Source organism: Podospora pseudoanserina, chromosome 1, assembly GCF_035222485.1.
Source record: "Podospora pseudoanserina strain CBS 124.78 chromosome 1, whole genome shotgun sequence".
NCBI lineage: Eukaryota > Fungi > Ascomycota > Sordariomycetes > Sordariales > Podosporaceae > Podospora > Podospora pseudoanserina.
In genome coordinates, this window is record NC_085920.1 from 409,981 (window position 1) to 425,458 (window position 15,478).

The 15,478-nt window shown below is 52.5% G+C and overlaps 6 protein-coding genes across 6 annotated transcripts; 2 read left to right on the forward strand and 4 right to left on the reverse strand.

Moving 5' to 3' along the window:
- Positions 1-10: 10 nt before the first annotated feature.
- On the reverse strand, positions 11-1,186 carry QC764_101250 (uncharacterized protein; the record flags this gene model as incomplete). The annotated part of the gene is made up of 1 exon (XM_062941346.1): positions 11-1,186. The coding sequence occupies one exon, from the start codon at positions 1,184-1,186 to the stop codon at positions 11-13; it is 1,176 nt and encodes a 391-aa protein (XP_062804188.1).
- A 2,272-nt stretch (positions 1,187-3,458) lies between these two features.
- On the forward strand, positions 3,459-5,321 carry QC764_101260 (uncharacterized protein; the record flags this gene model as incomplete). The annotated part of the gene is made up of 1 exon (XM_062941347.1): positions 3,459-5,321. The coding sequence occupies one exon, from the start codon at positions 3,459-3,461 to the stop codon at positions 5,319-5,321; it is 1,863 nt and encodes a 620-aa protein (XP_062804189.1).
- Positions 5,322-5,333: 12 nt separating this feature from the next.
- QC764_101270 (uncharacterized protein) lies at positions 5,334-6,749 on the reverse strand. The gene is made up of 2 exons (XM_062941348.1): positions 6,248-6,749; positions 5,334-6,156 (listed from the first exon to the last, which is right to left on the reverse strand). Exons 1-2 carry the CDS (start codon positions 6,384-6,386, stop codon positions 5,669-5,671), a joined length of 627 nt encoding a protein of 208 aa, XP_062804190.1. The 5' UTR covers positions 6,387-6,749; the 3' UTR covers positions 5,334-5,668.
- Positions 6,750-7,799: 1,050 nt separating this feature from the next.
- QC764_101280 (uncharacterized protein) lies at positions 7,800-9,683 on the reverse strand (the record flags this gene model as incomplete). The annotated part of the gene is made up of 1 exon (XM_062941349.1): positions 7,800-9,683. The coding sequence occupies one exon, from the start codon at positions 9,681-9,683 to the stop codon at positions 7,800-7,802; it is 1,884 nt and encodes a 627-aa protein (XP_062804191.1).
- A 1,869-nt stretch (positions 9,684-11,552) lies between these two features.
- Positions 11,553-13,135, forward strand: QC764_101290 (uncharacterized protein). Its single transcript, XM_062941350.1, has 3 exons — positions 11,553-12,036; positions 12,092-12,176; positions 12,233-13,135. The coding sequence occupies exons 1-3, from the start codon at positions 11,955-11,957 to the stop codon at positions 12,798-12,800; spliced, it is 735 nt and encodes a 244-aa protein (XP_062804192.1). The 5' UTR covers positions 11,553-11,954; the 3' UTR covers positions 12,801-13,135.
- A 1,651-nt stretch (positions 13,136-14,786) lies between these two features.
- Positions 14,787-15,365, reverse strand: QC764_101295 (uncharacterized protein; the record flags this gene model as incomplete). The annotated part of the gene is made up of 1 exon (XM_062941351.1): positions 14,787-15,365. The coding sequence occupies one exon, from the start codon at positions 15,363-15,365 to the stop codon at positions 14,787-14,789; it is 579 nt and encodes a 192-aa protein (XP_062804193.1).
- Between the last annotated feature and the right edge of the window lie 113 nt (positions 15,366-15,478).

A 15,478-nucleotide genomic window follows, 5' to 3' on the forward strand; every position in this document is an offset into this window, starting at 1 on the left:
CACCATTTCCTCAGCTCTCGCAGAATCTTCGTCCTCTTGGCTTTGGCCGAAGGGCATCTGACGATGGCTTTTGTATGCGAGTAAGCGACCCTGCCGGGCCCTTACGCTTTCGCTGAACCGGACTGCAGTCCCTCTTCCACCTTGTGCCCATACACTGAGCTGCACTTCTTGGATCGCGATGAAGTAAATCATCGACTTCATGATCAACAAGAGGATGAGATCGTAATGGAGAGAGACTGCGGTGCCGTCGATGAGATAGGGTTGTTGCTGTTGTCTTCCTATCAAAGAAGACCTGCCCTTCTGCTTTTGGTGTGGCCATATCGGCATCATCGATATCCACCACGAAGGGTTGTACTGCCTTCCGGACGCGGTCAGTGAACGAGGTCGCTTCGGCCTCAACGCCACCCCTCTCAGCTGCTGAGGTGCCGGCGACGGTGGAAGCCGCTGGCGACTCCATGTCAGCAGACTCGGACCGTGGGCTGGGCTCATCATGATGTGTGTGAGAAATCGATCCGGCAAGATCGCAGCAATCGGGTTCGGACTCGGAGTATGAGAGGGTTCGTGATGGTGTCTCGTAGTCGCGATGATGACCGATCGGCGAATCGACGGATGAATCTGAACACATCGTCATAGAACGAGGCGAGGGAGGAAGTATCGAATCGTCGAGGTCGGTCGAGAACTCAAAGGGCTCGTCGGTCATGGGCACAAGACCGCCATCATCGTCATCAAAGAGAGAGCCTTGGGAGGGCGCAAGCGAGTCAACGCTGCTGTCCACCTCGGAAGAGGAGGACGAACCCTTATACCACGGGTGGTCGGGGGGAAGATAGCACGCAAAGTATCGGACGAGAGAGTCAAAACTCTTGGTTCGAAAGAGCTGAACTGCGTGCTGCCACTGGTCTTCACCGATTAGAGAAGGGTTGGCAATGATCTCGAATGCCGCTGACTCGAAGCAATCATTCAGTTCTCGCATGCGCTGTTGCTTGCGTTGGCGGAGTAGACTGTGGAACTCGTCGGCCGAACTTGCTTCGTTGGAGATTTCGGCCACATCGTGGTGAAAAGCCACAGGGTCGAGGAGGGGCAGGGGCACCGTGTTGTATTGATCGTGGAGCTTGGTGAAGAGGTCATCTCTCCTCAACCCAAACTTCCAATGGGGCCAGCTCCAACATGTGTCGGCGGGATCGTCCATCCTCGGGTGGCAGGAATGGTGGCAGCAGTCGGTGGAGGCGGGTCTGGAAGAGGAAGTGCTGTGGGTATGAGGTCGGAGTCGGGGGAGGGGGTCGAACGGAAGAGTGAACCAATACTGAGAACCGGGGACTGGGAGAGCTTGCTGGAATCGAAAGTGAGTCTTGCGTCGGCGCTGGAAGCCATCTAAGCACGGAGAATAGTAGAGTACATCGTGAGAGTTTAGTGTGGTAACTGTAGTGGTTTGAGCGCTGGACGACCGTGTCTCCAGGTGATGATGGCGTGAGGGTAATGGTGAGGATGAGGGAGAAGACGGAGCAGGGAGACACCGGGCGCTGGGGGGAGGTCGTCACAGAAAGGGTCTCGACGGCTTAGGTGCGACCGGGATGGGGGACCGTCAGGTGTTTGGAAAGAACGGCCGCAAGGGCTGATGTGTTGGATGCCCCAACTCGGAACAGTGGGAAAACTCATTGGCAGGTTGTGCTGCCTTCCAAGCCAATGAAGTGCATCATCTAAACAAAGGAGTGGGGCCCTGCCTGCACTTTGCTACCACACCGCCGCCTGCGACCAGCTTTGCCTGCATGTCGCTTGTTGCATCGCCCCCCGACAAGCCAATCAGTGCATTTCCAACTCATGCGGTCCTGCCGTTCAGCCAATCGCCAGCACAGTGTCCCGCCCGCCACACGTTCCACAGGCACTTTTCGTAATCAGCCTGCTGCTGGTGCCCGACCAAAGGATGGGAGTGAGTGCATCAATTTCCGTCATCATTCTCACTCATTTCTTGTCCATTTCCTCCTCCCACACTTCCTTGGTTTTCCATCACAAAAAACCGTGATGAGCGCCTTCCAAAACATCTGAGTGCCTCAAGCCTCGAGCCTTCTCAAATTACAGCGGTTCACTCCCTCAACCTTTGGGACCGGCCGACATCATCTTGTTTGATTGAGAGCATGACTCCTTCCTTCCCTCTTGGTAATCCGCTCGCTCCTTTTGTGAGATCATGTCACCCCGGTTGGCATCGCCTCCTCCCAAAGTTCTTCATGAACCCATCCATGATTCTCGTGATGCAGCTCGCCCTCACTCAGCCTGGGCAGATGACACTTTTCAGAAGGATGTGAGGGAGGTGGGGTGTGACGCTGACGTCTGAATCCCACGGGGGTGAAGATAGTACATAATTCTCTGCCCCGAGACATTTTCTCGTTCTCTGCATTAAGGAGGGGCAATATCCTGCACGACTGGTGCTCTGCGAATCACGATGCACACGGTCCCATACTTTTCTTGAGGCCAGCGTGGGCAAACAGTCCCATCATGTGCCACACCACTCAGACACAGGCCTCCTGAAGAAGATCACTGAGTGCCTACCTGAGGCCCAAATCGGAGAGGATCAGAACTGTCAGGCGCTGACGGCCGTCAACATACCATAACACCGAACTTTCCAGCCGCCAGACTTCTCTCGGGCCCGACAGACGCAATCCGTCAACGGATGGCTGAAAGCTTGGACAAGCCATCAGAGCCTCACTGTTAACTCAGGCCGTGAAGCCCTACCAAAAGGGACAGCATGGGCTGAAGCGACCCAGGGCGCTGGAACTGGCAAGTCGGCGTGCAGCCAGTTGCGGCCGGGATCATGGGCGAGGTATGGCTCTTGGAAGATGATGGCGGCATTTGACTGGCAAAGCTGACCGGGAATGACGGCGATTTAAACAAATCGATATCATCTGCCAGCCCTCTTCCAAGTCGAAAGAAGCATTCGGTCAACTACTGCACTAACACGGCAGCGCGCGCGAACAGGCGGACCGGTGCTAGGCACCCGCCGGACCGCTGCTTTTCTGAGAGCTTCGATGACTCCCTCCAATCACCTCGCGCCTGGTGAGGCTGATGCCCCAGCCAAATCCATCAGCAGGGCGCAAACCTCCAGCGCTCTTCCACCTTCACTGGTTCATCTGACTTTCACTGCACCGGTCATTCAGCAAAGATGGCTCCCCAGCCTTGAAACAATAACGTATACACGGCCGAGAGGAATTGCTTCCTCTTATGCCGGCCTGTTGTTCGTCTTGATTTCGCAGTTTTCCTCTCGCTCGCTTTCACCCCCCGATTTTATCTTGTCTGCAGCACTGGAGAGCTTGCCGGCTCCCTCCTCTACCCTCTTTGCCTTGGTTCCATCTGCGCACATTTACGGTTACTCCAACCCCTTACTTTACAAGTGAACAGCTCTGTTAAACTCCGTGGGCCCGTTTCTTGCTTCCTTCCAACTATCAGACCCCAATTCATTGACTTGCGCCATGATTACCCCCAAGGCGGTCGCGGCGGCAGCGGCGGCCGATTCAAGGGGATTCTCGCAGGCTTCCGAGCAAAAGACCCAACCATTTTCACAATCCGAAATCCAAGCCCGTCTGGCTCGTTCCAGGATGGAGGAAGACCGCTCCATGTCTAGCACAGTTCCGCTGGACAATTTGGTGGTTCCCCAGGACAGAGATATCCGCATTCTAATGAGGCCCTTGGCGCGGGGTCGGTCCGTCAGTCCAGGCAACCACGAGAACTGCGAATGGCTCGCCCTGCACGCAGAGGTGACGGATGGCGGCGATGACACGAACCACAGCGTTTTGGCTGTCACGCAAACCCACAGGGACATCAAGTTTTCTGTCCGCGTTCCTGGCCAACGGCGCAACGACGAGCTCTGGTGCGAGCTGTACTTTGTTCCACACAGCAACGAACTAGTACTCCTTAACCGCTCCGAGGTGCCGTTCAAGCTATACCGTGTGTCACAGCAAGTGCCGGGCAGCCCCCGGGAGCACTTTGAACTCAAGCCTAATTTCACCAGGGCCCTCGCGCCGGGCACCTGGCGGATCAAAATCGACGACGCCGACATCCTGGACTTTCGTGTCCTGGAGAAGCGTGCGGCGAAGGCGCGCCTGCTCTCAAGCTCTTCAGTCTCGGATCTCTCGACCATCGACGGCCAGCTGGTACCCGTGACTAGGAAGCGGTCTTTTGACGACGATGACGATGACGAGCCTGCCACCCCTGAAAAGAACGAGAAGAGAATGCGTCCATCGGAGCCCGAGGATAAGAATGAGGACGGGGTCATAATGTTTCTTCCGGCCACAACCAACCCACTGGTCTTTCCGCTACCTGGGACTGGCAAAGAGATTTCTACATCCGACGGCCACCCCCTCTTGGACCTAGAGTCTGACGACGTCGTTGAGATTCCTGGCGTCAAGCTCCCAAGGGGCGGCGAGATTGACGAATACACCATCGCCAAGAGGGATCAGATCGCTACATCCAGTCTCTCTACTGTGTTTACTGCTGACCACTCTGATGTCCCAGATGGGGTCATTGTTGTCAAAGTCTTGAAGACACGGACCAACGCATTGCCCAATAACGAAGCCGCCATTGCCAAGAACGTGATCCGACAGGCCGACATCTGGCTTCGAGAGCTTCAGTACCAGGAAAATCTCGAGCACAAGAGCATTGTGCGGTTGTATGGTGGTGATGCCCGGTTTCTGTCCCTCTATATGGAGCATGTCGATGCGCGCGACCTCACCGCTAAGGGCACGTGGCGTGTTGCCAGTACAGACATGTTCAATGGCGATCGGTCAGACGCTTCCCGCATCCTGCGCGACATTGCAAGTGCTCTGCACTACATTCACAGCAAAGGCTTGGTGCATAACGACATCAAGCCAGGCAACATCTTGTACAGCAGGGACCGCGGAGCCGTACTGTGTGATCTGGGCTTGTCGACCAAAGCCCGCGACCCAGTTGCAGCTGGCACACCATGGTACGTCCCACCCGAGTTTATCGGTTTGAGGCAGCGCGGGCCCGCAAGTGATGTCTGGGCGCTGGGCGTGACAATGCTCTACGTCTTGGGCAAGATCACTTGGCCTGATGTTCGGGCCAACCAACGGCACCCGCGCCATTTGTACTGGATAATTGCGAAGCTCAACTCACGAGATCGCGGTCCTCAAAAGGAGGCCGTATCCAGGATGCGCGAGTGGCTCGGCGAGGTTACGAGTGCCCGCAACAGCCTGGACACACAAGACAAGCTTGAAAGACTTGTTCATGGCATGTTATCACCGAACCCCAAGGAAAGAGCCACAATCAAGGACATCGCTGGCCACTTTCTTGCTGAGCAAGTGACCGAAAGATAGAGGGCCACGGTGGTCCTGTTTACAACCATGCCACAGCACCAATTTCATGTTTCGCTGTTACATGCAGTTTGGGCGTCCACGTGAAGCAGACTAGCACTGCGAAGTAAGTAAAAATCATGAAGCATACCTCAAAGGATAGCCAGTATGCGTCGAAAGATAGTCAGTGGGCGTCGAAAGATAGTCATCTTTTGAGGCATATTGACCATTTTTTAAGGCCCATTAACTATCTTTTGACTCCTGCTTTCTTCAATCATGACATGTTTTACTAACGCATGACGCAGCAATCTAGGTTACCAACCACACTACCCATAGCGATATCTATCACGCCACGCTCACTGCGTCCACTATTATACGCTTAAACCGAATACAAATAGACCAGTCAGCGCGGCCACAATGGCCAATACGCCAACATTGACACCAACAACGGTCGACCCAGCAGTCTTTGTGCCCCCTATTTCAATAGCTGCCGCCGACACTCCTTCTGAAGTTTTGCAAGCATCACCACTCAACACTGTCGCGTTTTGCCTGAACCGGATATCGGCACAGTTGTACAATGACTGGCCTTTTTCGCCCAGCGTCACAACCTGAATGCTTGCGAGTGACCCATCCTGAATTGGCAAGTTGGCCGGGAGAGTCACCTTGGGGATGCACAAAGTGCCATTGCCTGTCGAGTTGAGGAACGGGTCGGTCAGACTGTAGTTGAAGTTGGCCACGTTCTCACCGAGGCCGAGGTTGACAAAGATATATGTCCACTCGTGGTGCAGATCGAGAACTAGGGAGCCGCCGTCAAGGGGCCAGTCAGTCACGTTGCCGAGGTCACCAGGGACACCGGCGCCTGTTTGGAAGCGGGGGATGGGTCAGCAATTTTCTTTGGGAGGAACAGAGACTTTGGAAGGGAGATAGGGAAGGGAAAGGAAACAACGAACATGGATATTCCCACTGGGAGTAGTTGCTTGTGGAGGCGCTGCCTAGGGTGTTGTCTCTCCAAGTAGGGTACTCGATGCCGAAGTGGGCGGTGGCGACCTGAGCGGATGCCAACAAGGCGAGAGCGGTGGTGAGGGCCATTCTTTTTCTGGGAGGGATACAAATATTGATGGACGGTTTCAAGTGATGGAGGGAGGATATATGATTGGAATATTCGAAGGAGTGGAGTATTTGACTGATGAAGGATGAGGATATGATGATGCTCCTGGAGAGATCACAAGGGGCAAATTCGTATGCCACGGATGGGGTTATATATTTGGGAGTTTCGGGACGATTTTTTTTTCTGGAAGTGAATACAACAACTGATGGGTGGGATGGAACAAATGGCTGCAGAAGGATGGGAAGCACAAGCTTTGTTATACTTACTTCTCCCTCTGTTCCTTCCACCAACACCGAGCTGATGATGGGGAAGATGTCGACAGGGAAGAGGGGGCCAGCCTCACCGTAGCTAGCTGTATTTTTACTAGCCAATTCTCCCCCTTGGCCAATGACATATAGAGGATTACCCTGATATCTGAGCAAGTTTGATATCGCCATGTGCTTCTGATGTGTGTTCCCCTGCAAATGCATCCTGTTGTTGTCCTCGCTTCCATCCCTGTGGTTTGTTGATGCGGCCGAGCAGCAGGAACCCCACACTGCGGCGGCGAGTCCCTCGCTGCCAAGACCTGGGACTTGCCTTTTTGGGAGAGAACTGGCAGTGAGGGGGGCTTGTGATTGGCTGGGAGAACTGTGGAGGGGAGGCGGGAAACTTGCTCAAACACACGCAGCATTGCAGTGATTATTGGCTTTGCCCTTGTGGGGATTTGTAACGACTTGTTTGAGTTGGGAAGTTGATAGGTGATGGATGAGAGTGGTGAGAATAAAGGTTGGTTTTGACGAGGTGGGATTGGAAACCCCAACCCATGGTATGGGGGTTTGCGGATATTGCGTGCTGATACCCAAGGAAGGGAAGGTTCGGGAAGGCAATATGCAGTTCTGGCCGTTTGAATTACACATCAGTCACCTCACTCGCCCCCTGGTTTAAAACATCGGCCTTCCCTCTGGGCGTTTTATTTTGATGTGTCTGTAAAGGCAAATATTTGAGGCATCAACAAAATTCCCAAAGCAAGGATACCGCCACGACGCAAAAGCTTCCAGGGCTGAACATGGCCGCGACTCCTCTTAGAAAGCAGTTTTCCACCCATTGCGTTTGAGAAAAGTAACCGCGCATCCCGTTTGAGAAAATAAACAACCCATGGTATTTGAGAGACTAACCCACACATTGCGTTTAACAAGAAAAAAAGGCCCAAGCTCAACATTTTCCCCCTCTCTTTAATCAACCTATTCTCAACCATGCTCCTCCTCCACATACAGAACAAAAACACGGAGAAACCTCAACAAACACTGAAGCCAAACATTTCAAGCATGCATAGCTATCCAACTTCACAAATGGAAACGCTAAGAGAGATCCGAAACGACAATAGACGGCACTGAACCCAACCAAACGACATCATCTCAAACAACATAACGCCCGTCGTCGTCCTCCTTCTCCTCAGTGAAATCATCCCCCCAGTCTTCAATCGCCTCCCAGTCCTCGGTCGTCCGCTTGAAAATCCCGTCGTCATCATCCCCCTCGATGAGCTGGCGGTTGGTGATCAGCACCCCGTCTTCTTGCTCGTCAAACTCCACGCCGGAGTCGGAGTCTGAGTCTTCGTCAAAGCTCAAGCTCGCAAAGTCATCGTGCTCGATGCCGCAGTGCTCGCAATATGTAGCCAGGAAGTCGGGGGTAGAGAGGACCTCCCATTCTTGTTCGGAGTCGGAGTCGATGGGTCGGTCGTTGCTGTACACGTGTGGTTCATTTGGGGGGGTCGTCGGCTTAGGGGGCTGAGGCTCGGACGTGGGAGAGGGGCTGGGCTCGAGCGTTGGAGGCATCGTGGACTCGGTCTTTTTCTGGTTGCCCATAGGCACCTCGCTACCCATGAATCGAGACCGACGATCAGGGTTGTACGCCGAGATGTGACCGGTCACCGCCGGAACAGCCTTGGGCATTAGCTTCAGCTCGGCCTGAGGCTCAGGTTTGACTTTCAGCGGCAGCTTCACTTCGGCTGCACGATGAGCAGCAATGACGGAAGTGTCAGGCTCAGCCTGAATCTCATGCCGTAACTTCGAAGGACGAGGCGTTGACCTCTTGGTTGTCTCGCCGACATACCAAGCGTCGTCCTCACGACCGACCCCGAACTGGCGCTCAAACCCGGTCGTAAGGGGGACCTTGGGCTGGAGGAGCGGTGTGGCGCGATTTGGTGAAAGCCTAACAATCGGTTTTGCCTTGGCCTCAGTTTCACGCTGAGAATCGAGAACACGTTTCGTCTCGAGGTTTCTGTCGGGTAGATCTATATAGATGGGTGTTTCTCTGTGTCTGAGAGGAGGTAATTGCTGCAAGGAGTCCCTCGGGGACCCAGGGGTCGCGTCGACAGGGTTCCAGTTGTGGGTACGATTCTTGGTGGACTCGGCGGGTGCAGCCTTGTCGTTGGCAAGAGCCGGACTGCAGAAGGGGGGCAGTGGAAGGGACTTGGTCGTCATCGAGGAGAGCGTGCTCGTCTTCGTTGTCATCGTTGGCGTCAAGGTGATGGGTTGCTCTTCTCTGGCCAAGGACGGGACATACCTGCCCATTGCAATGCTCTCGGCCGTCTCGAAAGATTGAATGTGCTTGGATTTTGGTGGCGGTGGTGGTGGTGGTGGAAGAGGCCCTGCAGTTTTGGCAGTATTCTTCATCTGGTTCTCAATGGCGGCACAAAGCTCGAAAAAGTCAGTGTCTGAAGGTGTGAGGGCGAGCCCTGAAGAGACTCGGCTTTTGGGCTTTGGCTTGTATCCGCCCTTAGCGAGGATCTGGTGAAGAACTTTGCGATCGAGACGAGGGGCGTCCCATTTCCGCTGCAAAATATCAGCCAGCTTTACTGGGGCTGTGCCGCTGAGTGATGGCTCATCGTTGTTTGAGCCTTTCTGTGCGGTGGTCATCTTCAATGCATGTAGCTTGAATGCAATCCGGTTTCTCAGTCGGTAGAGTTTGTATACTTCCTCCTCTACCGGGGACAACACGTTGGACTTGACGTGTCCGCCCGAGGTCTGAGAAGCGTCGTTACCGGTCAAATACCAGTTCTGTAACTGAAAAAGGAGCTCTATGTATTGACTGAGCTCGTTCATCTGCTCCTTTGGGGGCTTCTGGGCCGATCCCGATGGCGAAGATGGTTGCTGGGCCTTCGCTGAATCAGTGGTGCTGTCCCTGTTCAGCACGCTTCGGACACTCTGGGTCGGAGGTCCATTGGATCTCCAGCTCTGTCCATTGACCACATGGGTTTTTTTAGCATGCGATTTGCTTCTCCTCTTGATGGAATCGGACATTGTGATCTCGACGATGCCAGCTTCCAAACTGTCGCCAGGAACGTTGGTTGTGGAAGAAAGAAATGTCGTTGATTGCGAAAAAGGTGAAAGAGCAGAGAAATGCAGACCTGCGGTGAAATTGGATTTAAACATACGTGGCTCCGGAACAAGAGGGGGTGTCTTGGTGGGAGATGGCGCGCCTTGCCCAGCAAACCTCGCCGCTCGGGAACCCGGAAAGCATGATTTACTGCCAACGGTCCGCACTCATTGAAGATTAAACATGGAAAAGTATGGAGAACTATCATCGTGTCCCACTCACCTATAATATGTCTTGTTCCGATTCTTACTCAGTAGCAACCTTGGATAGTGGAGCCTTACCCTTGGACGATGAAAGTCGAATAAAAAGATACATAGAGAGCTGATATAGACTGCACACAAGATCGCGGCAATTTATTACCAGAGGAAAGTGCAGGACATTCAACCCAAATATTTCCCATCACATGACTCGTTTCGTAGTGGTGATGTGGCTAGAGTTGGTATGAGCCAGGCTGAGACTTTCAACGCCATCAAAAACCCAAGGGCCAATACGTGCTTCCAGCTGATCCACATCAACTTTCTTTTGTGTCCATATCCTCCACTCCGTCTTCCCCATTCTTCTCTTCATTCTCCCCATCGTCCTGCCCTTTCCGGCCAAAAGAAAGCCAGTCCAGCACCTTGTTTAGCTTTTTCATCTCGGCCCTGTTTTTTCGGTGCCGTCTTCGTATGGCCACCTTTTTGTCGAGTTTGTACCGTATTTTTCAACGCCGAGCGCGTTTGTGCTAGCAGAATCCCGTTCGCTGCCGCTCTTGTTCGGGTTCACAGGTGCCATTTTCAGTTTGTTTTCTTTTTCTGCGCATCCACGTTAGTATCTTCTGTGGTTCTGTTTCTTTCTTCTTGCTCCTTTTTGGGGACGAATCTAGAGATTTTAGTGCTTACTTGATGGTTTGATACCAAGAGGTTTTGCTAGCGGTGTGTGCAGTGGCTCGGTGCTGATCTTGGATAGCTGGACGGTAGGTGAAGATATTGTGGTGTTGGTGGGATGTGTCAGAGGTTGGCAACAACGGTGAGAGATTAATCCGTATACTAAATGAAGATCAGGATGGCACAGTTCAATGCCCAGTGACAGGGAAAGTGGATTCTCTCAATACTGATAAGCTTTTTTCTTGCCATAGTGCGGCTCCCTTTAGGATGCTCTTAACTCTTGATTGCCTTGTGACTTGAAAGCTGAGATGACTCCTGTATTCACTCATTGCATTCACTCTCAAGTCCACCAGTCCACCAGTCCACCTCACCTACGTGAGCATCTTTCTCTTCCCCTGAATTACAATATTCACTCGTGACTTTTGAAATGCCAGTTCGTGGGCACATTCTCTCAAAAGTCTGTTCAAACTTTGCGGCGCTTGAAACTCCACAGGACATGAGATACAAGTCTCGAGTCTCCTGTAATTCGTCTGGGAATCCACCTCTTGACAAGAGTGACGATGGGTGGCCAGAGATGGGTGACACAGCTGAAGTATCCACCCAGGCTGGACCTTTCGGGTGCTTTGAAATTTGCTGCAGCACAGGAATTTGGCATACATAGATTTGACTTGTTATTTTTGCTGAAACATACTGACAACAGCTCAGCTTTATAGGGTCTGGTGCAGTCCTATACTGGGTATGCAGAGGAAGACAAAATCGTGCCTGAACATTTAAATCAACAGTTAGAAACCCCCTTGCGGATAGACCGATGTTCCAGATGTTAGTGTGAGACATAAGGCCTGTTATAGGTACGCGGAGTTGATTAGAAATCAAAACATATGCTTAATGCTCTTTTCGCGTCAGGTTCCGTTTCTGGTAGTTCAGTGCAGTATAAGTGAGTGGGTCCGGTCAGGAAATCTGACGTCATCACAGATCTGTACTCCCACCAGGTCCTCGTTTCAACCGACTGGTAGATGTGCGACTTCGGACTGCAGTGCCGTGAGGGCTTCTCCGGGGCTCCGGACTCTCAAGAGCATTGAACAAATCAGCTGGACATGGTCGGCTACGAGTCAACACAGTGATAGACCATCGTCCGCGTTGTTGCCGGTGCCAAGTACCCCACATGCATGTCAGTTCAAGGGCGAGCCCGTTGCTACCATACCCCACCGCCGTCTGGATCGCGTGTCAAACATATAAACCGCCCCCTCATCGCCATCAGAACCCCGCCAAGATCGAATATCTTTCCTCATACTCTTCCCCCGCATTGCGTAGTCAACTTTAATCCTCGACACAATGGCGGACCAACAACAAGTTATTCTCTTTGACCTTCCCAGCCAGCCCCCTTGCAAGGCTTGGTCATTGAACCCCTGGAAAAGTGAGTCTTGACCCTCAAGATGAATTATGACCTATCGTTGACATTACCATTCTAGCCCGCCTCCTCCTCAACTTCAAGAATATTCCCTACAAGACAGAATGGCTCGAGTATCCCGACATCGCTCCCCGTCTCTCCCCTCAGTGCGTCCTTTCCTCCGCTGCAGCATTCCCCTTTCCCTTTACTAACACCGCCTTAGCCTGCCGCCTAACGAGGAAGGATCAGCCTACACCATTCCCACCGTCATCCTCCCCTCGGGCAAATACGTGACCGACAGCAAGGTCATTGCTGAGCAGCTCCAGGCCCTCTACCCCACCCCGCACATCGACCTCGCCTCTCCTTACCAAGCCAAAATGGAAGAACTCATGCCGCAGCTTATGAAGAGCTTCAGGCCAGTCTACCTGCCGCTCATTCCCAAAAGCTTGTTGAACGAGAAGAGCCGGCCGTATTGGTATGACACGCGAGGCAAGCTGTTGGGAATGGAGGTGGATGATTTTGGCAGGGAGAATGGCGGGGAGAAGACATGGGGGAAGGTTGAGCCAGTTGTGAAGGCTGTCACGGCGTTGATGAAAGAGAATCCAAATGGGCCGTTTTTTGAGGGGAAACAGGTGGTGTATGCGGATCTTGTGTGGGGGGCATTTCTGATTTTCTTGAAGAGGATGGGTCAGGAGGTGTTTGACGAGATGCTGAAGAGGAGTGGTGATAAGGCGGTGCACGAGGCGCTCTTGGAGGGGTTGGAGAAGTGGACTGATAGGGATGACCACTGACGGGAAGTTGAAGATGAAGATGTATTGAGAGCTGGTATCTGCTCAATATCAAAGGCTTCCTTCCAAAATAGCCCCTTTTTCAAAGATGTTCTTCGCAATGATGCCTTAATGCAATATATAGTGAAGCAGGCCACAGATCGCTTGCCAAGAGAGACAGATCAACCTTCGACAATTTGGCTTCCCCAAAGGCTTTTCGTCATTGCTTTCTCGCTTTCCTCGGTCTATAGTGATTGAGCTTTATTTCTGCGGAAAGATGGAGCTGGTCTGGGCCTTGCCGAGCTCACCAGAGCTCGATTAGTCTCAGAAATTAGATAGTCTCAGAGCCCTAAGAAGGACAGTTGAATTAACACCGGTTATACTCAGGTAGGCTTTATTGTAACTAATTGGTAGTGGAAAAGATAACGTAGTGGGTATAAATAGTAAGAAAAGCTTGCACTTTCACCGCACCTTTTCCATTACCTAGTAGACCTACGTGGATACATGTGACGAACCCCTATCGAGAATCTCTGAAAAGATACTAGTCGAAGGAGCTTCTGAACAATCCTGGTTCGGTACAGCTAAACAGTGTACAAAAATGGCTTGTCTCAATCACAATAGTCAAGATACCAACGAATGTGACTTGTAATTGCATACTGCGGAACTGTCTATCTACACCGGCCAGTTCCTCCGTATATATATCCCAGTGGATTACCTGGATCACCATGCCAAGCGTGATCATGGATCGCTTCTCCCAGTGTAGGCTCACCATGGATCACTCCCGTCACCTTCGGATCACTTGGATCACCACGCTCCTGGCGCTCCCAGGCGCTCCACTTCCTATTGGTTCCCGTAGCGATTTGGCTGGCACCTCCCGTGCTCCACATACTGTTCAACTTGCCTGTTGGCTTAACTGTGACACCAGCACAGAGTAGCACATCCCTACACACCCCTACACAGGCCAAAGCCGGTGCTGAACCGGCCCAGCACCGGTCCACTCACGAAGAAGGTAATTCTCAAAGTCGATATTCGGAACAGGAACTAGGATGAAACCCTTCAGAAGACTAACAAATGTCCAACTTCCGCTCACAAAAAGAACCCCCATGTCTGCCAATGATGCATTTCTTTCCGTGCACTTCTCACTCCTTCTATTCCATCACGGTCACGAAACCACTCAGTCAAAGATATGTCCAAGTGCGGTCTCGCATCCAGGGTGTTCCGGGGATCCGGACCCACAGCAAGAGTACTGGGAATCTCCTTCCTCAATCTCCGGATCGCCGTGAGCAGAGCAGCGAACAAAGCGACTGGTTGCGAACATGCCTGTTGTTGAAAAGGCAAGTTAGTATTTCGTGGTTGAAGAAAGGTAGAAACAGATATGTGCGTTTGTTGTGGAGGTCGTGAAGGTATGAGCTGTGAGCCTATGAAGCAAGCAAACGCCAGACCATCAGATGTGGCGCAATGAGTCTATATATGATATAGTATTCACTCTGGAGAACTGATGGAACTAGGAAGCCTTCTCATCTTCCATCAACCTTCTACCACGGCCTATCCCACTGTGTCGCCATACATCTACCGTCCCCACAGTATCTGACTCTCCAAACTCATCTCCACATACCAGAGTGCCACACACAGGTGTTCTCATCGGTCGTTCTCTCCCCTTGGCTGTCAAAGGTCTTCATGCACCGTTGGCACTGGACCTGCTTCACTTCCAGGTTCATCTGGAAGTACTTGGTGGGGGTGTCAGGGACGGCGGCAGCGCGCTTCTGGGCCTCGAGTGTCGCAGCTCCATCATCCAGACTATGGTTGAGAAGGTCCTTCCTCTCCTTGAGTTCGATTCTCGCGCGCTTCAACCCACGTCTGTCGAGAAGCTCGAGCTTGCGCTTGGGTTGAGGGTTGATTGAAGCCAGAGGGGTAAACTTGGGCTGAGCGGTGATGGGGAAAAGAACGCCCGGTTTGGGAACAGGAGAGGAGGGTTTTGTGGTGAAAAAGAATTTTCACATCAAGATCAGTTCAGAAAAAGAGGATTGGAGGAAACAAACTGTTGCTGGGGATCTTCGGGGAAGAGCCGGCACCTCTGGTCTTCTTCAGAGCCTTGGCACGACGTGATGAGGGGGTGATGATATCAGCGACAAGGCTATCAACATCTATCCCGTCGAATGGAGAAAGTGGCGTTTTGGTCGAATTGATGTGGTCGTCAGCCTCATTGGCCTTGGTGTGGACAGCATTGTTGGTGGTAGGCTCCACGGCAGCGACAGCCTCGTTGACCGTATCGATCTGAGGGATTACATCGATCTCTTGGTCATGGTTGCTTGAGGAGGAGGACGTCCAAGGAATGGTCCCCTTGTCGAGCGAGGGATGCGGGGTGTCACCGGTGGCGTACACCCAGTTGGGAGGGTGGTAGACGGGGGTGGGTTTGCTACGACCACCACAGTTGATTGGGCCTGTGGCATAGTAGTAGCGGTTGTACTTCTCCGCCTTTTCCTTTGCAGCGAGATTGGCGACGGGCTTCTTGTAAGTGAGGTCTTCCTCGTCACGGGGGTAGCGGGTCGAAACCCCGGATTCAATTTCGGCGAGGTCGCCGACCCCCATCTTGAAACTTTGTCGACACAGTATTTACTTGTAATACAAAGGGAGTGACGGTAACACAAACAAGTATTGGATCAAACAAGTCACTCCTTGTGAAAGTATGAACAAAGGACCTC

What these genes read in the sequence shown, in the direction of transcription:
- QC764_101270 (XM_062941348.1), bottom strand. Translation starts at nt 6,386, where the DNA reads ATGGCCCTCACCACCGCTCTCGCCTTGTTGGCATCCGCTCAGGTCGCC. An exon ending in CTCCCAGTGGGAATATCCAT is followed by an intron (nt 6,157 to 6,247) that starts GTTCGTTGTTTC and finishes GCTTCCAAACAG; the next exon opens with GCGCCGGTGTCCCTGGTGAC.
- QC764_101290 (XM_062941350.1), top strand. Translation starts at nt 11,955, where the DNA reads ATGGCGGACCAACAACAAGTTATTCTCTTTGACCTTCCCAGCCAGCCC. An exon ending in GTCATTGAACCCCTGGAAAA is followed by an intron (nt 12,037 to 12,091) that starts GTGAGTCTTGAC and finishes TTACCATTCTAG; the next exon opens with CCCGCCTCCTCCTCAACTTC. An exon ending in GCTCCCCGTCTCTCCCCTCA is followed by an intron (nt 12,177 to 12,232) that starts GTGCGTCCTTTC and finishes ACACCGCCTTAG; the next exon opens with CCTGCCGCCTAACGAGGAAG.